We start from the raw sequence: 24275 nt of genomic DNA on the forward strand, positions 1-24275 counted from the left end.
TATGAGCAGTTGTATTTGTCAAGAGTAAACATTAAGCTTTAAATAGTCTGATTTTTATGAGTGTAACAGATTTAACTTTTGTGGCGCTTAATTAATCTCAGATATAAAAAGCTCCTAAAGTACCTCTTATTTACCATGACTTATCTTGCATCTGTTAACTAAATGTGAAAAACACTATAAAAATGCAAATCATGCTTAAGATGATTTGTAGTTGCGAAAGTGTATGGTAATAAAGAAACTTAACTTGAGAAGCCAAATGTATGCAGGTTTAAAACAATTCATTTTCCATAATGAGAAATACAGGAGGCCTTTCTGTCCGAGTTGCTAATAGAGACAATTTTAAATAGTCCTTTCTTACAGTAACATCAGTTAAAACTACTTTGCTCTTTTCAATTCCCACGGGATGAATATTGACTGAATAATTAGAGCTATAATCTTTTCAGTGTCTTTACAAAAGTTTTCTGCAGAACTGTGTCATTAAGATAGTGCTTACTGTATGTAACGTGCCTATAATTCAATTGTGCTTACTGGCTCCTACCTACTTCATTTTACCCATTTTCCTTCGTATTTGGAATTTCATGAATGTTTTGTCCGAGAAATTTATGAAATAGATGACAAACAGAACATCAACTTTTCATTTATATACATGCAGATACTGACTTAATAGTAAAACTACAGGAAACATCCAAATGTCTAAGAATAAAAAAAAGCACTTTTAAAAAACCCTACTTTTATTGAAATTCAATGTCTTAAGCACTGTGACAAAGTATATTTGTAAATCTGTATGTCTGAAGTATGTTTGCCCCCTACTCTACCCTCCCCCCAAATAAATGAGCCAATTTTATACATATCTACAGTATTTAATAAAGACAACCAAACCAGCCAAAGTTTTTACATAATTGTTTCAGCACTTAAACAGAAACATTTAATTTGCTCTCACTCAGACAGCAAAGTTAAATGGAGACTTAACAGTCTTCTGAAGAAAGAACGCATTAAACCACTTCTTTCTGTGGGGAAAGGCAGTATCTTAATATTTAAGAAAAACAACAGTTTAATTCAAGCAGTTTATAACTTTGTTCTTATTTAAATGCTTAAATGTTTGTCCATTAATCATACCTGATGAATAATTAATCAGTACATCTTTTGGAGTCTGAATTAGTATTTTTAACAAATTATTGGAAGTTATTGAATAGGGTTTTCTATAAGTTCTTTACATACATTAAGGAAGTTAAATTCACATGAAAGCTACTAGCTACAAGTACCTTAAAAATAATACACATTTACAGATTATACAGAGATCAGAGTGCAAATATGATGAAAGCGTTATTTTCAAGGACTAAGTTACTTACAACATCCATTTTTACAACAGAGAGCTGTAGACAAAAAAAAAAATAATGAGATTCCTAGATTAAAAAAATCTCTTTGCAGAGCTTCTTGACCACCTAAAAATGCCTCAAACTAAACTGTTGCTTCATGTAATAATTTTATCGCTTTTAATTGTGACATGTAACCTGCAGTGTCTCTTTTTTTTTTTTTCCCTCCTTTTGAAGACTGTAGTCAGAAACTGCTCATATAAAGAACAGAAATACTGGTTGTATTCCCATATGGAATTATAACAATTTTAGATTCTTTTATGTCTTTTGTAAGATCTTTCGTAAGCGAAATATGAAAGCAGAAATCCATGTCAGTTCTCAGAAAAAGCTTAGGGTTATAGTGATTTTCTGAAAATGCTTAATTTTCTTCTTGCAGCATTTCTTCTATTTCTTTATCCCAGTTTTCATCACGCTTTTCTGATTCCGTCACCACCTCATACTCTTGAAGCTCTTGTTGCAATTCCTTTTCCCAATCAGCAGTTTCTTCTACAAGAGATAAATGATGTGTAAGAGTTAACTTGATACTACAGAATGTTGCTTATTTATATAAAACTAGATGCATTTGCACCAAATCTCTCATATCCCCCAAATTTTAGACAATTCTCCTTAAAAATTAAAGAAACTTCCAACATCAGAAATTTCATCTTCCTATTGACCACGGATAGAAATTAATTAATATACAAGTCTATATTCCTATGTGTGTACTATAACAAAAGGATAAAAAGCAAATATGGAGCTTAGTTGTAACAAATGTCCCTTTGTAAGCTCATTTCCTAAAGTCTCTCAGTCTACTATCAACTGAATTTCCCTTTGTACTTTTAAATCTCTGAAAAAAAAAAATTAATGAAGTTCATAAGTTTGTTGGATATCCCTTTATAAAAAAAAAAAAAAAAAATCACACTCAAATAATGTGGATAACTTAAAAAAAAAAAAAAAAGAAAAGAAGCAGGTATTCTCCTCACTGACATTTGTAGCTATGCATGCTCATTTAATCAAGGTTAAAGGTAATCATATTTCATACTTCAGGGCAAAAAATGAGTCAGAAGCCATTCCTGTGTTGTTAATCTCTGTTTTAATTAGCTCTACCTATCATATGCAAGAGTATGGGGGAGGAGATGGGTGTTTGATGCATTACGTGCTTGTTAGTACTTCAGCCTAGATATGAAGGTACGTAATTCCATAGTCCAAGTCACTAAGGCCAGCTGAGATCTCTCTGAACAAATTACATGACTTATTGAAACAGTTCCATCACAAAGCTAGATACAACGAACAGATATTACTTATTAGAATTCCTCAAGCTTGCCTATGTATTGGAAAAAAATAATAATTTTGGAAAACAAGGATTAAACACATTGTAAGATGAATTCTGAAAATTGTAATATAAGCATCTACATGTACAAGTGTCCTCATAGTAAATTGTTCCTTTTGTATGGCCAGTCACATCATCACAGATTGTTTTTATGCTTTTTACAGTGATATTAGTTCTGAATTATTTTAAGTATCAACCCCACTTTATTTCTTCTCATCATTCTCAAATCTCTTTGTTAAATTTTAACTGTTCCAAACGCACGTAAACCTTTTACAGAGGCATCTGCAAGCCCACAGTCTGGTGCAGATACTGCTTTTTTAGCTAGTGTCACAAGAAGAAAACATAGCCTGACTTCCAAATACTGTACTTTTACCTACACGGATGTCAAAGAAAGAAAAATTCATACACATAAGGACCTATGAAAGAAAAGGCAGGGAAAAGAGGAGGTAGACAGAAAAAAATACTCCACTGTCACTTTCATAAAAGAGCCACCTAAAATTGTTAGGGTCTTTGGATTTAAACTCCTCACAGCTAGTGTTCTGTATAGGACATGGTTCAACTGTGTTGAGAATTATCATTCATTTCTGCAATATTTCATTGCAGGTCATTTCATAGACTTTGAAAAACAGTCATGAACCTATTTTCTTAAAGTGAATTACATAGTTTTAAAAAAATCAATCTATCTTAGAATTGCTATATTTAAGACATATAAGGCAATAATAGATTTACCTTCTACCACCGAAGTATCTTCTTTCTTTTTGTCTAGCACCAGTTGTTCCATTTCTTTTCTTAGGTCTTCCTGATTCAGATTACAGGCATCAAAAGCATCACTCACAAATTCTGATACACCTGGACTTGTGGAAATCTCTTCCTCATCCTGTAGTAAGACAGTTTTGTATAAGCTTATCGAAAAAGGCGAAAAAAATGTCACTGATATATACTTCCACTCATGTGACTAACTACCTTTTAAAGACAGCCAGCAAAAAAACCCAAACCAAATGCATTACTCTGACAACTATTTTTCTTTATGGGCTATTTTTATTTAGGAGTATCTTTGTACAGACAAAAATGTTAGATAGTTTTACTGAAAACAACCTGCTTTTCACCCTAGGCTCCTTTCTGTGTTCTCTTAACAACTTTAATTGTTTTTGTAATCTTCAGAAACAATAATAAACTCGTGAGTACTTTAGAACAGTACCTAAGACTAATATTAAATTTTGACCACAATTCAGTAACAGTTTTCTACACACAAACAAGATTAAGAGAGGACTGTTCTTTGGAAATCTTTCTATCTTAATTTAGTCCACTGCTTATTATTGGCAAATGAATGCACAGCTCTTCTGCCAAGAGTGTTCTCTGGCACTGATTTTACAATCCAGAAATGAACAAGGGTCATTACATGTCTAAGTTAAAGGTTTCTGCAGTATCAAGCAAAACTTTTCTTGTCACTGCAATAAAATAATATTGCTATATTCCTATACTTAAGCCTGACAAATACTGAAGAGTTGGACAGAACATGGCACACATTTTTATGAAGGTATTCCTCATGTCTGAATGCAATGCAAACCTTCTATTCCAAACATTTTGGAAATGTTACTTTTCAGAGTAAAAACATATTTTATTATAATGTGCAGGATACTAATAAAAGTATTCTTCAGATAAACTACTGTTTCTTCTACTGAAAATGAGTTTAAAGTGTATGTACTAAAAATTAGTATCACAGCAGAACAGCAGCAGGTTAGGACTGTCAGGTATTATATTATTATGGTTTCATAGCACAACTTACTCAAAAGGATTCATAATTACCTATTAAGTAACAGTTTCACATACTAAATACCAGATAAAATATAACAGTATTTTTACCTCTTGAGATTTTATTTGAGGCTTTATTGTAACAGGCGGTGTTTTTGGCCGTACTGTTTCTATCGAGAGGGAGAAAAAAAAAAAAAGGTAGATTACATTTAAATATATAAAGATCTCATTTAATCTGCACAGCTATTAAATGTATTAGGAAATACTGTATTTTGTGTTTTAAGGAATCCTGGTGTTTAAAGGTTGAATTCAGTCATAGGTGAAGCATTTTCAACAACAACATGGAAGAGAAGCAATTTTCTATTCTTAATTAAGGCAAATTAGGAAACTGTTTCCTCATTATGACTCCGAAGTTAAATCACAGGAACACCTCTGCTCCTCAAAACAATCCAAAGAACTATCTATATAGGAACAGCTGGAAATCTGAAAGAATGTCTTCTATAAAACACTTCCAGATTGCACTGCGTATCATGAGATCTTTAAAGTTACAAAGGTGTAGACTTGGTAATGAAATCCAGTTACTGCCTACCACAGAAGTTCCCAAACTACCCTGGTTGGGTGCTACTACTACTGACATGGGCACTAACTGCTCTTAGATATACCAGACTACGTCTGCACGCACACACCTGAACACCCATGAGAAAAGTGCTCTGCAGCCTTGTCTTTTTTCACACAGAGGACGTCACTGAAAAACACAAACCCTGGAAGCTGTTCCCAATCTCCTAAGAAAACTCACTGTGCATTCTGTATTTAGAGCATGGTGCTAGGAAGACAGCAATTGTTTACAAGCAAGGACAGATCTTTTTCTTGGCAGGTAAAGGAACACCCCAGCTTTCTTCCTTGTGCAACTAGCAGAGTAGAGGAGTCACAATAAAGAGCCAGGTGGTGGCAGGAGCTATTAACATACAGGGCAGGTTGTGGTAGTGATGGAGTGCTTGCTTAGCAGTTCTATTTGTTTAAACATGCAAAGCAGCTCTGAGCTTGCAGCTCTGCTTACAGCAGGACGCCCAGGTGGACCCTTCCTGCTTACTCAGCGATTTTTGAAGGGGGGAATTTTCTCAGGTTTCATTTTTAAAATAAAGATCAGTTTTAATTAAAGTAATTCCCTAACTGATAGCTGTCACGGCTTATACAGCTCATCTACTCAATGCCCACTGCTGTATCCCATCCTCGCTCTTCCTTCCCCTTCCCAGTTTTCAGAGGATCTGTTACTGCACCCAACACCACAGCCAAAGAGGCTCCAGCACTCCCTGCTTGGGGAGGCTGTAGAACACGGCACTAACTCTTTGTTGTTCAGCACTGAGTGCCCAAAGCACCGTACAAGAGAGATGTCTCAAGCTCCATCTGCTGCTCTCATGCAGAAGCAGCTCAGCAGCTCTGCACTGGGCCACGTACCAGTCTGATGTGACTAATGTACCAATAGCACTGTTCTGGATCTACTGGCCCGGCATCATGTCCTCCACTGCTGATGTGCTCTCTGCCTGAAGTAACTTCATTCCCAAGTAAATAGTTACTACTACCCGGAGAAGGACTAGAACATGGCAATTTGTTATAGATCTTATATGGTCTCTACACTGGAACACGGAATGTCTTCCACTTGTCCCTTCTTTTTTCCTTTCACATCAACCATGACAATTTAACTTTATGGAAACAGCAGGTAAGGAGAAGGCAGAGATAAAGATGGAAGGCAATTAATTCTATTTTATAGACATCAGTCAGCTTTAAGAAGAAACTCTGAACATTATGAAGAGTTACCAACAGGCAATTACTTCCAGTTTTAGCCTCCAACCAGGGAATCCAACTTTCAAAAAGGTTATTTAAATCAAAAATAACACAGATGATTCAGAGCTTCCCAAATCTATGCAATTTTCGAATCAAACAAAACATGTATTTACTACAGTCTAGTAAATATATCTTTTCTATTACAGAATATAGAGTTATTAGGACAGTAAATCTATCTGCATATCCTATACTGTGAGACCAGTGAAAAGTTTGCAGCAGGACAAAAGACAGTGCACTTTTTTTTTTCCTGATTTTTTTAAATTACAATGTTTTCTTTTCAGTCACAATGGTAATTTTACTAGAATTCTGGAATTTTACTAGATTCTAGATTTTACTAGAATTACTAGAACTCTTTGGGTTCCAGCAACTTTCTCTTTGACTGGCAATTTCCAAGGGTTTGGACTACTCAAAGATAACAGTTTTTTTGTTCAATAGGGTCAGTTGCCATCTCTCCTGTACATCTGAGACACTTCAACTAAAACAGCTATAGTTTAGCAAATATGAGTACTGCAAAAAAAAAAAACAAAACAAGGAGCTTATGCTGCCCTAGGAACTTACAGTTTAAGACTGCCCATTTAACTACATATTTAGCTTGCGTAAAGGAAACCTCCAGCACTGTAACTAACAATAGAGTAACTTCTATTTGACTAGCCAGTTAACCACAACAGCAGCAGCTGTTCTTTTTCTGAAATTGGTTTAGTGAAGCAATGATACACAGAAATCAAATAAAAAGCTCAGTGGAAAGCGCAAGCATAATAATAGTAAACAAACTTCACAGAGAGTATGTTTATAAACAACAGTGAAGAAAATATCTTTTGGCAGAATTTACATTTCTAATCTCTCCAAATGCAATCTTTCCCTCTATACAGAGGACTAAATGCAGTAGCAAATGAAAGGATCCAACACTCAACACTTTTGACCTGTTTAGGAGACTGGTTGACAGAGTCCCTTGGGAGGCAGTTCTGAAGGGCAAAGGAGTCCAGGAAGGCTGGACATTCTTCAAGAAGGAAATCTTTAAGCCACAGGAACTGGCTGTCCCCATGTGCTGTAAGACGAGCTGGTGGGGAAGAAGACCAGCCTGGCTAAACTGAGAGCTCTGGCTGGAACTCAGGAAGAAAAAGAAAGTTTATGGCCTATGGAAAAAGGGGTAGGCCACTCAGAAAGACTACAAAGACTGCGTAAGGCTCTGCAGGGAGAAAATCTGGCTACTGCTGTCGAAGACAATGAAAAATGTATCTATAAATACATTAACAACAAAAGGAGGACTAAGGAGAAGCTCCATCCTTTATTGGATGCAGGGGGAAATACAGTGACAAAAGATGAGGAAAAAGCTGAGGTACTTAATGCCGCCTTTGCCTCAGTCTTTCACAGTAAGACCAGTTGTTCTTGACCAGCCCCCTGAACTAGATGACAGGGATGGGGAGAAGAGGGAACCCACCATAATCCCAGAGGAAACGGTGAATGACCTGCTATAGTACTCAGACACAAAGAAATCTGTGGGGCCGGATGGGATACACCCAAGAGTACTGAGGAAACTGGCAGAAGTGCTCACCAAGTCACTTTTCATCATTTATCAGCAGTCTTGGCTAACTGTGGAGGTCCTAGTTGACTGGAAAATAGCAAATGTGATGCTCGTCCACAAGAAGGGCTGTAAGTAGGATCCAGGAAACTACAGGCCTGTCAGACTGACCTCGGTGCTGGGGAAAGTTATGGAACATATCATCTTGAGTGCCATCACACAGCACAAGCAGGACAACCATGTGATCAGGCCCAGTCAGCATGGGTTTATGAAAGGCAAGTCCTGCTTGACAAACCAGATCTCCTTCTATGACAAGGTGACCTGCTTGGTGGATGAGGGAAAGGCTGTGGATGCTGTTTACCTGGAATTTAGTAAAGCCTTTGACACTGTTTCCCACATCATTCTCCTGAAGAACTGGCTGCTCATGGCTTGCATGGGTGTACTCTTCACTGGGTAAAAAACTGGCCAGATGGCCAGGCCCAGAGAGTGATGTTGAATGGAGTTAAATCCAGTTGGAGGCCGGTCACAAGTGGTGTTCCCCAGGGCTCAATATCGGGGCCGGTTCCGTTTAGTATCTTTATAAACGGTATGGACAAGGGGAATGAGTACACCCTCAGTAAGTTTGCAGATGACACCAAGTTAGGTGGGAGTGTCAACCTACTTAAGAGTAGGAAGGCTCTACGGAGGGATCTGGACAGGCTGGATTGATGGACTGAGGCCAACAGCTTAACAAGGCCAAGTGCTGGGTCCTGCACTTGAGTCAGAATAACTCCACTCAGTGCAACATGCCTGGGGAAGAGTGGCTGAAAAGCTGCCTGGCAGAGAAAGACCTGGGGGTGATGGTCGACAGCTGGCTGAATATGAGCCAGCAGTGTGCCCAGGTGGCCAAGAAGGCCAATAGCATCCTGGCCTGTATCAGAAATAGTGTGGCCAGCAGGACTAGAGAAGTGATTGGCCTCCTGTACTCAGCACTGGTGAGGCTGCACCTTGAATACTGTGTTCAGTTTTGGGCCCCTCACTACAAGAGGTGCTGGAGCATGTCCAGAGAAGGGCAATGAAGCTGGTGAGGGGTTTAGAGCACAAGTCTTATGAAGAGCAGCTGAGGGAACAGGGGTTGTTTAGCCTGGAGAAAAGGAGGCTGAGGGGAGACCTTATCACTCTCTACAACTACCTGAAAGGAGGTTGTAGAGAGGCAGGGGTTGGTCTCTTCTCCCAAGTCACAGGGATAGGACAAAAGGAAATGGCCTCAAGTTGCGCCAGGGGAGGTTCAGACTGGATATTAGAAAAAATTTCTTCACTGAAAGGGTTATCAAGCACTGGAAAAGGCTGCCCAGGGCAGTGGCTGAGTTGCCATCCCTGGGGGTATTTAAAAGACACGTAGTTGTGCGGCTGAGGGACATGGTTTAGAGGTAACTTGGCAGTGCTAGGTTGATGGTTGGACTTGATGATCTTAAAGGTCTCTTCCAGTCATAATAATTCTATGATTCAAAGATCTATTGTGAGGCACTACAGAAACCAGAGGTGAAGTCAGAGTCACTACTCTTAATAGTCTATAATATAGTCCTATCAGTTGATGTAATAAAACAACTCTAGAGGAATAGAAATCAAAGAAATTTAAAAAAAAAATCACAACAATAAAGAAATAAAAGAAAGAAAGAAAACTAGATAAATGCATTTAGATGGTAGTTAGGTGCAAAAGTTTATGAAATTATGAGAATCCCAGCGATTTTCTGAGTAAATGGCACCTGCACAGTGTGACAGTAAACACAATTTGCTCATAGAAAATGACTAAAATGGGGAGCCGAATATGATGGGAGTGTAGAAGTGACATGACATGAACAGGAAGTAGGAAATGAACCTAAATACAGTCTGCCCTAAAAAGTAAAGACAAAAGGTTCCTGTTACAATGAAAGAGTTAGTATAGAACATTTAATAGTAGCTCCCCTATAAAAGGAAAAAAAAATTAAGTCTCAGCTTCCACAAAACTGATCAGTTGTTTCTCCATATATTTCCTCTTTTGCTCTTGTGTTTACAGAGAGAGAAAAGAATATGCTTACAAAACTACAAAAACAGTAGGAAGATTCACTAGCATGTAATTCTCAACTTTTTTAACCTGCACACATTTTAAAAGTACAGAAAAAAAACAAAGCAAAGACAAGTTCCGTACTCCTTTGCTTAAAGCAGTCTTTTGAACTATAGTGAGCAAAAGAATTACATCATTATAGTAAACACATAAATCATGTTGGGGTATTTCTCTATTATCTTTGTCAATCTTCCCAGGAAGGGAATCCTGCTCCCTACAGCCCACTAGTATGTGCTGGCTACAGTTTGAGGAGAGCTTAGCTCTCCTCAAAGGCTAGCATCCTCTGGAAGGCACATGGCCTGCGGTCACTGCATAGATTTGGCCTCGATCTCCTCTGTGCTCCATTTAATATGCTCAAGTGAGGCCATGCTTTTTTAAGCTTAAAAAGCCTGAAATAGCATGAGTAGTGTTTCTATGATTGACAGCATGCTGTTCAACATAGGGACATGCTGCATTGTTTGATTGTATGTAGCCCATGGGGACAGCAAACAACTGTCCTGCATAAAAGAAGTCAGAATTGGTGTCTCTTGGTCTGCAGTAGATTCTGGAGTGACCTGTCCTTTCAGCATTGATTGGATTTTAACTCAGAGAAAACTAATTTGTTCATTCTAGATGGGGACCTTGCTTAAGCTAACACACACGCACTCAGAACTGAACCTATGAGAAATAGGATGAGACACACTGACAGCAAATGCACACACACCACACAAAAAAGCTTAATGAAACTACTACAGTCATTTTTGAAAAGGTATCTTTTTATGCAACATGCAAGCCCAGCTTTGTAATTCCCTTTGTAACCTCCCCTTTACCCCAGGGTTCAGCTGCCTGTGTCCAAGGAGCCAAGGCCCAGCTCAAACTGTGCAGAAAATTACTAAGCTGTGCAAAAGAGCTGTGAGAAAGTCTGTAATAAGGTAAGAAAGGTGAAATTAGAAACTGAGCTAGAATTAGAAAGATGGGATCATTAGCGGTGCAAGGACTCGAGGAAAAATACCAATATGGAAAGATATTATATTCAAAACAAGGGAAAACAATGTCAACTTTGAGTGGTAAGTTGGAATGATAAACAGCGTCAACAGGACCTCAGCATGAATGAGTTCTGTGGATTATGACAATTTAGTGATTTTGGGAATATTAGAATCTGTTCCAGGATGCAGTGAAGGCTTTCTCCTTCTGTCTAATGTCTACTCAGCCTGCTAAGATTCTTCAGGTGTCTATCAGGGGTGTTGAGCATACCTAGCTTAAGCTAAGATTTAATAAGCTGCTAGTTATTTTTTTGTCTTAGCCAGCAACTGCTTTATACTCTTTAAGCTGCACATATTCCTGCTTGCAGAATTTGTTTGCATGCAGATAAATATGCTCAATGGTTCAGTAAGTCAGTAAGAATAATCTCTATAAGCTGATCAGTGTAACTGAAGAAGCCTACACCGAAGTGGCTTTTTCATCTGAAGGCTGAATCCCAGGCAGCCTCTTGTTCCCCATCTTCCTCCATTTCTATAATACATGGTGTGCCCTTCCATGTCCTGCATACGTGTCTGCCTCCACCACCACAGTAATTCTAGCACTATATCACTAACTTTGTTTGGCCTGAGGCCTAAGCAAAAGCCAAGAGCAAACCATATGTCAGCTAGTTGGATTGGCTAGTACCTCTTGTCTTATCAGGTGAACCAATGTTACCTCCTACTTCTTTCCAGCAAGCCAAAAAAAGCACTCCAGAGACAACTAGTGGTCTTTAGCTGTTAGAAGCCAAGTACAAAATTTCATCTCTTGGGATTTACACTCTTCTGACAAAGTTGGCTAAATTGGAAAAAATGACTTAAAAGCACTAGGAGCCCCTCTACCCCCAATCTGGACAAACAGACCAAGTATGATGAGAGAAACTCTGATTTCGTAGGAAATCCAGGATATAAATTTGATGTCACTTGATGTATACGGTCAATATGTATGACACTAACTTAATGAGCTGTGCTAAAACAAATCCACTGCATACCTTTCAGTTGACTGTCCTCTTCTCTGCCTTTGTTCTCTTCTTTTCCTACTGCTTGCTGTTGAGCTGCAAGTGCGGTGAGTTGTGCAGACTGTTTAATTAGGGACACCCTGTAGAAATAATTTCTCCAGAACACCTCCTCCTTCACGCTAGAGAGAGCAAACAGATTTTGATTACTATGTTTGGAAATATTTTATTTCATCTAGCAATGAAATAAAATTAAATGTCCAGAGGGAAAGAGTAGGCATACTGCCTTTTAAGTAAAAGCTTACAAATTTGTAGTATTAAGACAGTGTTAAAAAATCCATCATTGTAGAAGTTCTTGATCTCTTACAAGACAATTACAATAGACTTGGACATACAGTATTATAACAACAACAACAACAACAACAAGAATAATGTTATTTTTTTAGAAAAAGCTTAATGGCATGCAGCAATATATAGTTTGGAAAAATATTATGCTGTTTCATCTCTCTTGCCAAATTATGTAAACAAACCAAACAAGCCAAATAACCCTATTCTGTTCATGTATTCTCCAAACCCAGCATTTGATCATTGTCGAACTATGTTCATGTACATCTTCCCTAGACCTCAGGTAGAACCGGAACATCTTTGATCTACAGGCAGAAGCATTCCTAGCTTGCAGCAGAACTATTTTACTATCTTCACATCTTTCAGCATGTCTGCAGGACCTTCTGTAACTAGAAACTGCCATCTCACAAATTACCAGCTCTGCTAAACAAGAGAGTACCCCATTGTTTAAGGTAACATTTCCCTCTGATACTCCTCCAGCAAGCAAGAAAAGACACAACTTTAACCCAGAGGAACAGAAGCCAGAAACAGCAAGGCCCACACAGAGGAAAGTGTGTAGGTCAAAAAAAGAAAGAAGAGAGTGAAGTTGCCTTTCTCCCCTTCAGGCAAACGGTGACTACCGAGACCAAGTACAGAAAAAAAAAATTATTAAGCAATGGTGTAGGATAGGCAAGGACAGCATGATCAGAGGCTGAAGACAGAGCATCAGAGACAGATCTCATGAAGACCTAGAGTACAGGCAGAGCTTTAGGACTGACAGCAGCAAAGAACAGCTGGGAATGGGGTAAATAACAGAAGGACCTGGGAAGGTTTGTAAGTGTAGGAGATTTAAGATAGCCAAGCGCACAAAGAAAGATGTTTTCTTTCTTGTTTCCGTCCTCAGACAAGAGACTAACGTTGGGAACTCCTGCTTAACAAGAGTGTTGACCTGTTGACCTGAGTCCCTGTCTGGGACTCAGTAAGGAAGGAGAACAGCACTGGAATAAAGCTGGGATCAAGAAGCCATACTGGAACAGGCTATAACTGCTGGGACAAAGACCTTATGGATCTTTTAGTTAGGTCCACTAGGCAGTCACAACACAGAGCTTTTCCCATTGCCAGTTTTCAAAACCAGTTTTTCTTGCCTGTATTGCTGCTGTTTTGTGATGCGTTCTTTTACCGTTTCTCCAGGGAGCCTCTAACTATCTCTAATAACCTTTTTGGGGTGTCAGTTACACCAGTAGATCTGAACACTGTTGTTGCTGCATGTACCTTTGTCTGGGAGAAAGATGAGAAAGATTTTTCAATTAATTTAGCACACTGGACATGGAAAAATTTAAGGTCTCTCCCATACTTAAGTCAACAGGTTCTTATTAGTTCTGAATTTCTAACAGATCTACTTTTGGTTCTTTTCTCTAATTGATAAACTGCAATGCACATCAATATTCCATGCATTTAAAATCAGCAGATATAAAATATATACAGAGGAAGTATATAAAGAAAGAATTTAAGGAAGTGAAAAGAAAAAGAAGTAATTTACGAATATTTACAGACACATTAAAAAGTACAACCATACATAGTTACCAGCAGAAAATACTTACTGTTTGGGAACGAGATCAAACCTCATCCTGTTAAGAAGTTCATCTTCTTGTAACATCACCATTGCAACAGGGTACATTTGATCAAAGTCAAAATTAAATTGCACACCTGCTGGAGGATCCCGCAGAAAATTTCGTTTATCCTTTGAAGAACACGTTTATGATCATTAACTGATACCAGAAAAAGGATATCGTATTTCACACACAAGACCAGCAAAACAATCCCACTTCTCACATAATTCTATCACACCACAAAGCTGCAAAGGCTTTACAAAAATCAAAAATTATATTGGGGATCTACTTTGGCTTAAGTTGATACTGAAAGAACTATTTACTCTTGCATATAATCAGCGCAGTGACAGACACATTAAAAGAAGTATACTGAAAATATATAATTTAATAATGCCAGCCAAAATTACTTGGGGAAAAAAAAGGAAGTTTTAACCTCTCCAACAGAAAAATTTTAGATCTTACAGGAAAAGAAATACTTACTGCTGATAATGCCAGTATTTGCTGTTGAATTGTCTCTTCTTCATTGCTGTCTACCCAGGGAGGCACTGCTGCTTCTGTTATTGAAAGGAGGATAATAATTGCATGTGTATTACTTTAAAAAAAAAAAAGAAACATAAAACCACCCAGAACTTACATAAAGTAACATGATGTCAAAAAAAAATAAGCAGACTTACATCAGTAAGACAATCCATTGTTCCTGTTTCCTAAACTAAGCTCATGGCATAAGAGAGAAAGTCTAGGAATGGCTCTTTGCTTATCAGATGTAAAAAACCAACCAACCAAAACTTGCTGATTTCTGTTATTGTAAAACTAAAACTGTGGGGATTTCTTAGCAGCATGCATCAGTCAGAAGTTGGTGCCTCTTTGTTTAATTACTGAAGTAGTGCTATATAACTGGTTAAGCCACCTGCAAATAGAAATTTCTAGATCCACTTTAAACATGTAAACTTTGCCTAAAAAACCTCTAAGTTTTCAAAATCATTTACAATTGTATTAATTTTCTAACAGTCAGAAGACAGCAATTCTTTAGCGATGGAGAAAAATACATTACAAATTTGTGGTAAATTACAACGTTATACACTGAATAAGCATACTTGAGTTCAGCCAATTTATATATTTACACAGATGCTTCCAAAATAGTTCTGTAGGCTGCACACAGAGGAAAATAAACTATTGTAGATGTACAGAAATCTATTAATCTCTTCACTGTCGACACAAATTCACCCGAGACATTATGATGCATTTGTTACATATGTGCTTAAACTAACAATGCTTATTTGGCTATGCACCTGACATCAGCAAGATCTTCACCCACATGGATTCACACCTGATGCTAATGCTTCTTTCAGTTAGGCAATCTGCTACTCCTTTTGCCAATCTAGCTACCTATTTTCATGCAACTTGTAGAAGTATAAACAGATGCCAAGGTTTGCTAAGAGACAAAAAGACAGAAATACAGATAACACTATCACATAAGCAGTCTTGCAAGAAGAAACCAGACTAAGATAGTAACTAGAGACAGAATGAAAAATTTTATCATAATCCATTTAAAAACAGCTCATTTTCAAGATTAACAACAGATTGACTGTCAGAAGTTATTGCATTCAGGTAACACATTAGAGATAAAAGCCAATAATGAAATGCTACATCAAAAAAAACCAGCTGAACTTATTTTAAAGTCTCAAATAGATCCACTGATGTCAACAGCACATGGGTGGATAACTCAAAGTATTTAGATCACAGATAATTATAACGCAAATGATTTATGGGAAAACACAAGAGCAATTATGCCCTTAATGTAAGCAGAGCAACTCCTACAGCAAAACTAATTAAATACTGTAGTGCAAACCCTAACCCATGTTTTTCATTTCACTATGAAAGCATGACACAAATGCTAATGCTCAAAAGAAAAGTAATTAGCATGCCTGTTTTCAATAAACACACAGGCTTAAGATTCAGAACAACAATAAGATATCAGCTTCATTAGCTGAATTTGGTTAAAAGCACATCTAAACCAACTAGATAATGTAACACTAACCTCACTTAAAAATGTCATCTTCCTATTCCACAACATACTTTAATTTCTGCCATAATGTGTTTCATTAAACAGAGTTATGATAGATCAAATTTATATATAGCTCAATTATCCAGCCTCCAGCAAGTTTCAGATTATGCAATGTTATGCATTATCAAAAAAAGGCATACATTACCTGATTTTTTTGTTTGCTGCTCTTGGACAAATTTTTTCTGTTCCTTCTGAAAATCTCCAATAATTGTCTAAAATAAAAATTAGGGAACAACAATAAAAAAGAAAACCCACTCCTCTTGTTTCATGTTCACTCAGAAAGTGCTTTCAAATACACTGCAGGATCATATTCTTATATCCCTGGAGGCTCTTTTTGTAAGTTAAAGGTGTTTCATGTAACTCATACATTCCCCTTTACCGAAATATTTGGTTTTGCCTTTAAAAGTTTAAACTATTGTGTATGGTTTCAAAATTATATTTATAGTTTTACCAAGTTCTGGGGACTGAAAAAAAAGAGGAAAATCATAGCTGATAATTTAAGCATCAACATGCTATGTGTATACACTTACCACCTTGCCATATCAAATAGAGATAACATAGACTGTTTAGACTTATTTAAACATGTTTTGAAAGCATTAAACATTTAAAGATACCCTTGGCCTTACAATAAGTTTCAAGAGTTGCCTAAGAAATACATCCATTGCAATAATCAGACTTGCCAAATTGTTAAGTATGATTTTAAGAATGTCTGCTTAGCCAAAATGAAAAAATTTCTCCATTTATGTTGACAAATTTTCATCAAAAATTATGTTCAGAAATATCATATATTAATTTTAGAATTAAAAAATGAAGAATGGTCTCAGAAGTTGACATGCCATAATCTAGAAGTAACAATGCAAATGTTGTTCTGTAGTTTAAAGCAGAGGGAAAAAGCCATGAAATTAGAAATTAAACCATTCACAAATACAAATTTTATGCAGTGAGATGTAAGGGTTAACAAGTTGCCAAAAGAGCACGCAAGTCTTCAAGCTAGATGCTGATAAATTCCTACAATTTTTTTTTCCTTCCAAAACCCAGCATTTCAGTTTACGATTAACATCGGTGAGAAAACTACTGTAGTGCCTGTTATAGAAGTAGATCATTGTGGTTCCTCCTGGCTATGTTATATGAATTTTTGGTAGTTATGGAATAAAATAATTTAAATGGTGTAAGAAAAAAGCTTTATGATGATATAGCTATAATCCTGTTTCTCCCATATATAAACTTACTCATCAAAACAGGGAATTCATATAACCCTAAGGCATTCACAGAAAAAAGAAAATAGTATTTTAGGCATAAAATATGCTGTAGGTACTTAGCTTCAGTTTGCTATGAGCATTATTATTTGTGTATTAAATTACCAAATAGCCTTCTTACTTGATTTTTCCTTTTTGATGTAGATCAAAATCATGTTAGACTAACATACTGTAGTAGGATATATAACTGCTACTATTTATAAACAGTTGTCACTAAAAAGTCAATGAAATCTGGAGACAAAATTCTATCATAACAGAAATTTAGAAGTGTCATTTTATGATTAACCTGGAAGATAACATGAACACCAATTCTATAAAGAAACTGAACTTTATTGTACTTAAAAAAAAAAGGGAACCCTTTAGTTCCCCTGAAGGGGTGTCTGAGAAATGGGAGCAAAGAGGAGGGGTCTTGCTGCATCTCACATGTCTGACACTCCCAGACACAGTCCCACTACAGCTGTGTTGGTTTTGGCCAGTTTCCTTCCTGGCTACCCTCACTGACAAACAGAATACTACACAGAAAAAGAAAAGAAAGCAGCAGTAAGTGCTGGGGTTTTTTTTTTGGTTGATTTTTTTTTGTTTTGTTCCCCCCCCCTTATTTCTGCCAAATTCCTGACTTAAAACACTGGAAGAACACTTGGCAGAAGTTAAGCAACTGGAGCCTGGCAGCCAGGAACGATGAGGGCAAGAGATAAGTGGCAGAATCAGGGTGGGGGAAAGAACAGGACAATAGTAGGCTGTTTCATTAACTACCTGGGTCTTATGAAAACATACCTGTATAGCTCTAGGGTCTTAGTATACAATATCCACAAAGCTGACCTATTTCTGAATCTGGCTTCAAAGATGCATTTGAGACTCAAGCTATAGCATTCCTCTTTCCACCCTAATAAATTGGGGAAAAAAACCCAACCTACATATCTCCCAGACATCCCCCAACTGCCTGTCTTTACTCATTCTTCCAGCCTTTCCTCCTACGTCAGCATTTTGCATATTTTCTTCTGGTCATTCTCCAGCGTATCTACATCCTGAAGGAACAGAACACAGCTGCAGCACCGAGTAAAGCACAGTAACCATTTTTTGACATGTCTACCTGGAATAAAAATTTCAGTCACATCATTTAACGTGACAAGAGATATCTGCTCTTGAAATATGTAATTTCTAAAGCCAGCTTAAAAAAATGTTATCACTTGCCGAATTCGCCACGTTACAACAACAGTAAGCAAATACTATCTAGAAATAAATACCTTATCAATGATACTGTCGATTTTTCCTTCTTCTACAGACTTCTTTATCGTCTGTGCTGTTTCCGCAACGGATTCAGATATCTTTTTTGTAGCAGCAGTGGCAAAATTGAAGAGGTAACCTTTCACAGACAAGAAGAGAAAGAAAGACCTGAAAAAAGATCTCTTTACATCCAGTTCTCTTACTAGATTTATTTTCCTTTTTCTTTAGACATTTGGATACCTACTTGAAATCTTCTTTCGAAATCATTTAACCCAGCTTCTGGCCTACAAAGAACTCCTAAAATCCTATTTATTCTTTTCCAGTTCATATTCTTTAGTGATGATGATCAAACTGCACATTTGATCACAACTTTCTGTAAAACAAACTATTACGCGTGAACCTTGTTTGCTAAAATCAACCATTCCTAACAGTCCTTGAAATACTGCTTTCCAGTGACTTTTCTGAAGCAATGTGCCTTTCCTGATTTCATTTAAGTATTTTGGAGACATTAAAGTAACTTTAGCAACAGTATTAAAATAGAATTGTATTTTTTTTTAAAGAAAATCAACATGCACAATAGAGTCTCATGAAGTAAGGCAGCAAATGCATGAAAAATTTCAGGCAAGTAACACTTGAGATTCCTTCAGAAATCTTAAGATAGAAGCTTGCTGTTGATATTTGCCCTTTTCTATTTTGCATTGTTTTCCTCTTTTTAGCTCCATGAGAAGCACTGTGGCTTTTTGCTTATTTTTCTGAATACGTTCAGTATCGGAACAGCAGTAACAAATATTTCCAAAGACTAACTAGCATGTTTTGGGGGTTTTTTTTGTGGTGTTTTTTTTTTTTTTTTAATATTAGCAGTTCTGAAGTGAAGAAAGGAAAGAACAATGTAGCATGGGCAGTTGCGTTGTATTTTTCGTTTTTAAGGAGAACAGGCTTGTAAGCAGCAAGATGTACATCACAAACCTTCAGAAACATTAAATACCAGTTTATTGAAAAAGGATCTTAAAACAACATTGGTACTGTTTATTTCTTAGATAATGACAGGATGTCACAAGCACTTTATTACATTTGAACAGCTGTATTATGACTGCAATATCACAGTTACAATACATACAATGATATAATGTCTGCAAATGCCATAGTAAATATAATAATATAATAAGTGCAGAGAGATCTAGATAGATTGGAGCATTGGGCAATAATCAATGGCATGACATTTAACAAGAATAAATGCCGGATTCTGCACCTAGGGTAGAGTAATGCTGGGCACAAGTATAAATTATGAGAGGACTGGCTGAAGAGCAGCCCTGCAGAAAGGGATCTGGGGAAGCTGGTTGACAGCAGGCTCAACAGGAGTCACCGTGTCCCCTGGTAGCCAAGAGGGCATCCTGGAATGCATCAAACACAGCATAACCAGCTGGTCAAAAGAGGGGATTAATCTGCTGCAGTCAGTGTTGGTGTGGCCTCGAGTACGGTGTGCAGTTCTGAACCCCACAATTTAAGAAGTATGTGAAGGTCCTTGAAAGCATCCAGCATTCACATTGTATATATATATATATATAAAAAGCCTATCTTCTACACTTTAGATATTGACACATATACTATCCCCCTTATGACAGAGGAGGAAGCAGCAGTCTACTGGATTGCTTCCTCCCCACCAGCTTTTATTGGGTTTTTTTAAATGTATTCCTGGAAACTCTCATATACAATTGTTTTAGGTGCAAAAGGTGCTGAACCATTTGCTGTCCAGCAGTGCTTCGGTATTGTTGGGCAAAGTGTTTTTGACCAGTCCTGGAACCAGTCTGAAGAGCAAAATGCTTCTTATTTCCACTACGGGCAAATACTCTTCTGAACTAAGGTCCTTATAAACTTCAAAAAAAGGTTTTGAAAAATAGAATTAGTGGTGGAAAAACAACATGTCCACTTTCAAATGACCAAGGTTTCCCTCCCTTTTACAAATCTACGTCTGTATTAAGAATAAGTATCTAGCAATATTTCTATTATTAGTTCACATTGAAAAACTCTCCTAACCTTTGTAATGATGTGATAATGAGCAAAAAGTAATATATGTAAGGGTTCAGTTTTACCAATTATTTTTGTGCTAGGGGAGTCTTTCCACACAGCTATCCTGGATGTTAGTCATGCAATTTCTAGAGTTATCATGTGTTAAAACAGTTACATCCATATCCTTACAAAAAGCTTTTCCACCACAATCTTCTCTAGCATCACAGACAAGACATAGACAGACACAGATCCATAAATCCCTGGGTCACTAAACCAAATTCTCACTTCCAGAGCAAATTATAGGATGGACCTTTATATCTGTAACAGTCAATATTTATTCTCCCCCTGAAAATTCAAAGACCTTTTTCCCTCCTGAATAGTGACTACTAGATTAGGGTTGATTTACAAGAACCAGACAAGTATTTGACCAAACTACATAGATAATCTGCTGCAGCTCAGACAGCCCAAGGAAAAGCACAGTAAAGAACCATCTCAGACTAACCCTTCAGGTGATATTGATCCAGCATTTCAGAGTACCAGTTAAAAAAAAAAACCACAAACTTTAGCAACGAGTAGGATCTGTACTTTGGATTAATTTTATCTAAGAATCTACTACAGTAAGGCAGAATTCTTACCTGTAGCCAGTTACAGGCCTGCCTCATTACAGATTAGTTCAACAAAATCAAACCACATTACTTTCTTATGAAAAAAAAAAAACAATCACAGAAACCCCACATAGCTTCATGAAGGTCATTATTCTATATGTACACATCACTTCTCACACAGTGACAACAGATACTTAGAGAAATGCTGTTCTTTTAGTAACAATTCTGAAAAACATGATAACTAAAAGGAACAACTGCAGCCATTTACTTGGTTCATATTTTAAACATCCAATGTTTTATTTTTTTTTTTCTATCTCCAGTGAGGCAACATCCTGTGCACAGAATTGTTAGCAACTTAAATATTTCTATTTTAAGAGTCTCAGAAATGCAGAAAAATCAAGATGAAATTAGAGAATTAGGTCCCTTGCAAAATTCCAGCTTTACCAACTGCCTAGGACTGTTTCAAAACTGGAAGAGAGTGGACAAGCTGCATGAAAAACTACACAGAAGTGATGCATGCCATAGACTAGATAACAGACATCATTTAAAAGAGATGCAAAACAAAGATATATGAAAGCATAAAATAGAAAAGGGTAGGGGAAAAATGACTTTTAACACTTCTTCACCAAGATCATTTTCCATACTAGCCAAACTGACCTGAGTTACCATTTGCATATGGAAATATATGCTTCAGAGCTGTTTTGTTTTTTTTAAAAAAGTATCCTGGTCACCTCAAACTTGCGTTCCTCATTTTGCACCAGTGTGCAAGCTACACTGGAGCTGTAGCTATCCAGATGAAAAGCCATTTTTCTTTTACAGTTGTTGAACTAGGAACAAACATGCTTAACTCATCTTAAAACCTATCTGTAACTGCTGAGTTGAGCTAAAGCTTTGGTTTTAGTGCCAATAGTACTGCTAACTTCTCCCCCAGCCCCTAAGCACGCACTAAACTGACCTACCTTCAGTTCTCCAGTCGCTACCCTGTGCTACTCTCATCACACCAAGGGAGTTTTGCTGCTACGGCTACCTTTTTAAAAAAAGAAAACAAAAACAACCCACCCCAACCCATAGCAGCACTCCCCGGGTGACGATGCCAGGGCATAACACACTCCTCCAGCAAGCGAAGCTATTCCTTTACTCAAGCCTTCTCCCTGCATGAAGCACCCCGGCAGCGATGTGGGTGCGGGAGGGGAAGGCGACTCGCGGCCCAGGCTACCACGGGGGGAGCGGGGGCCCTTCGGACGCGGGGAGCGGCAGGGACAGCGGGTCGGCTGCGAGTGCGCCCAGGGGCTGGCGCTGCCGGGCCGCCTCCCCCGCTGCTCTCCCCGCCGGGTGCGGGCAGGACACTCACTGCCGAGTCCCTTGGCCTGGCTGAGGAGCGCCTCCGAGTCCGCCTGCAGCTCCGCCGGCTCCGAGCTCTGCGCGGCCGGCTCCGCGCCAGCCGCTACCTCCGCCTCCTCCTCCTCCACGGAGCTGCTCCTCTCCTCAGCCGGCAGCAGCTTCTCCTCGCCCGGCCGCTCCAGCCCCAACCAGCTGCCCAGCCCCCGCAACATGGCGCGGGAGCGGCGGCGGCCGCGCTCCGGCCGCTAAACGGGCGCTCCCAACGCTAAAGGGACGAGCAGCCCTGTATGCGGAAGGAGAGGGCAGCCGGGCTTCCGCATACGCCGCTTCCGCCTGGACCAGGCGCGGCAGCGGAACCGGCGGGCGAGGTGGGGAGAGCGCCGCCACCGGCGGGGCGGGGAGAGGCGGTGGGGGTGGGAGGCCTCACGGACCGCGGAGCGTGGCTCCCCGCGGCTGCCGGGTTCCTCCCCGAAGGGGAAGCGGCGGGCCGGCCTCGCGGGCGCAGCGTTGCCCGCGGCCACCGGGGAGGTGCCGCCTGTGCCCCCCGCGGGTTCCGCGTCAGCCCGGTGGCGACCCCGGTTAACGGACACGCCTCCGCTTGGCTGCCGGTTGGAGTATCCGCCTTTAAAAAACCCCCAAAAGGCGGCGCGGGGGCGGTAAGTCACAGGCCGGCGGCTGGCGGGTCGCTGATGGCCCTTCCCGCCCCGCCGCCGCGCTCTTGAGGTGACGGCCGCCCGGCTGCTGGGGCCGGGCCGGGGCAGCCCCTCTCCCGGTCTGGGCTCCGGCTGCTGGCTGGAGTGCAGCGCGTTTGGGGTGGAGGGCTCCGAAATCCCTGCTGAAGAGAGCCAGCTCCGGCTGATAAGGCTAAACGGAGTAAATCGTGTTCCTCCCGGCTTGTGCTGAGTTCCAGTTCAAGGCAAAACGTTTGCTTCCAGTATTCTCTTTTTTTTTTTTTTTTCCCCTCCTACCCTAGCTGTTTTCTTCTCCTTTTACAAGTGACTGCCCAAACCACTTGGAATTCTTTGTTTCCGTTGCAAGTAAACATTGTTTCCTTGAGCTGCTGGGAAATCGCTGTTCTTGCTAAAATCACAGCGAGCTTTTCGTTTTGGTTCCTCTAAGCAAGATGACAGGGTTTAAAAGTTTTGAAGCGGCACATATTCATGATTTATACCTGTTGAATTAATTTCTCCCCGCCTCTCACCCCCCTTCTTTTTCTGGGGGTAGCTTTGAAAATGACTTAGATGATTATGTTAATGTTGATGACTACATTAACTGATTTATGAAGGATGAGCCTGAAAGAGAGGAGATAGGCTCCAAATCTTAAAATCTATGCTATTAAAAAAAAAGTTACATGCTAAAAATAAATAGCAGGGAAAAGTTAATTCCTGATGATCCCTTTCTCCCGATTTAAATACTTTTGATGGTTGTGGTCTTCCTTTTGTCTATATTAACAAGTTTATTAATTCCTATGATCAATCGTAAGAGCATTGATGACAAGCATTGTTACATTCTTGAACTCTGCCTCCTGAAGATCCAGGCCTTATTTATGTTACTTCAGTATAGTAAGAAGTACAACATTTGTCCACCAGCTGCTGCTTACTGTCAGCGTTTGAAGAACCATACTGCTTTGATTTATCCTGAGTGCTTTTAGATCATGTGCTGTTGGCATGTTGTTTTGAGTGAATTAGGTACTTCAGTATGGAAGGATATACTTGACCCTAGAATTTTTGCTCTGCGATGAGCCACACTCTCATTGTTCAAAAATTGCTCCAGTCATTAGCCTCCACAGCTGCCTAAATGCGAATGCAATTAGGGATGAGATACACACTGAATTTCACTGAATTTTTAGAGTTGGAAGGGACCATAAAGATCATCTAGTCCAACTCCCCTGCCGAAGCAGGATTGCCCAGAGCATGTCAGAGCATGTTACTCAGGACTGCATCCAGGCGGGTCTTGAATATCTCCAGAGAAGGGGACTCCACAACCTCCCTGGGCAGCCTGTTCCAGGGCTCTG

The 24275-nt window shown here is 39.0% G+C and overlaps 2 protein-coding genes across 2 annotated transcripts in view; one reads left to right on the plus strand and one right to left on the minus strand.

The window, feature by feature from the left end:
- Positions 1–263: 263 nt before the first annotated feature.
- On the minus strand, positions 264–22821 carry SYAP1 (synapse associated protein 1). Its single transcript, XM_074159629.1, has 9 exons — positions 22272–22821; positions 18329–18447; positions 15974–16040; positions 14244–14317; positions 13755–13894; positions 11866–12011; positions 4546–4604; positions 3412–3559; positions 264–1859 (listed from the first exon to the last, which is right to left on the minus strand). The coding sequence occupies exons 1-9, from the start codon at positions 22471–22473 to the stop codon at positions 1732–1734; spliced, it is 1083 nt and encodes a 360-aa protein (XP_074015730.1). The 5' UTR covers positions 22474–22821; the 3' UTR covers positions 264–1731.
- Positions 22661–24275, plus strand: part of CTPS2 (CTP synthase 2) — a 77903-nt gene continuing 76288 nt past the window's right edge. The window contains exon 1 of the mRNA XM_074159617.1: positions 22661–22917. The gene's annotated coding sequence lies outside the window, so the exon portion shown is untranslated. The remainder of the gene's footprint in view (positions 22918–24275) is intronic.

The sequence above is a fragment of the Numenius arquata genome, chromosome 1 (genome assembly GCF_964106895.1).
Source record: "Numenius arquata chromosome 1, bNumArq3.hap1.1, whole genome shotgun sequence".
NCBI lineage: Eukaryota > Metazoa > Chordata > Aves > Charadriiformes > Scolopacidae > Numenius > Numenius arquata.

What these genes read in the sequence shown, in the direction of transcription:
- SYAP1 (XM_074159629.1), bottom strand. Translation starts at nt 22,473, where the DNA reads ATGTTGCGGGGGCTGGGCAGCTGGTTGGGGCTGGAGCGGCCGGGCGAG. An exon ending in AAATACTGGCATTATCAGCA is followed by an intron (nt 13,895 to 14,243) that starts GTAAGTATTTCT and finishes TGTTCTTCAAAG; the next exon opens with GATAAACGAAATTTTCTGCG. An exon ending in AGATACTTCGGTGGTAGAAG is followed by an intron (nt 1,860 to 3,411) that starts GTAAATCTATTA and finishes TATCTCTTGTAG; the next exon opens with AAGAAACTGCTGATTGGGAA.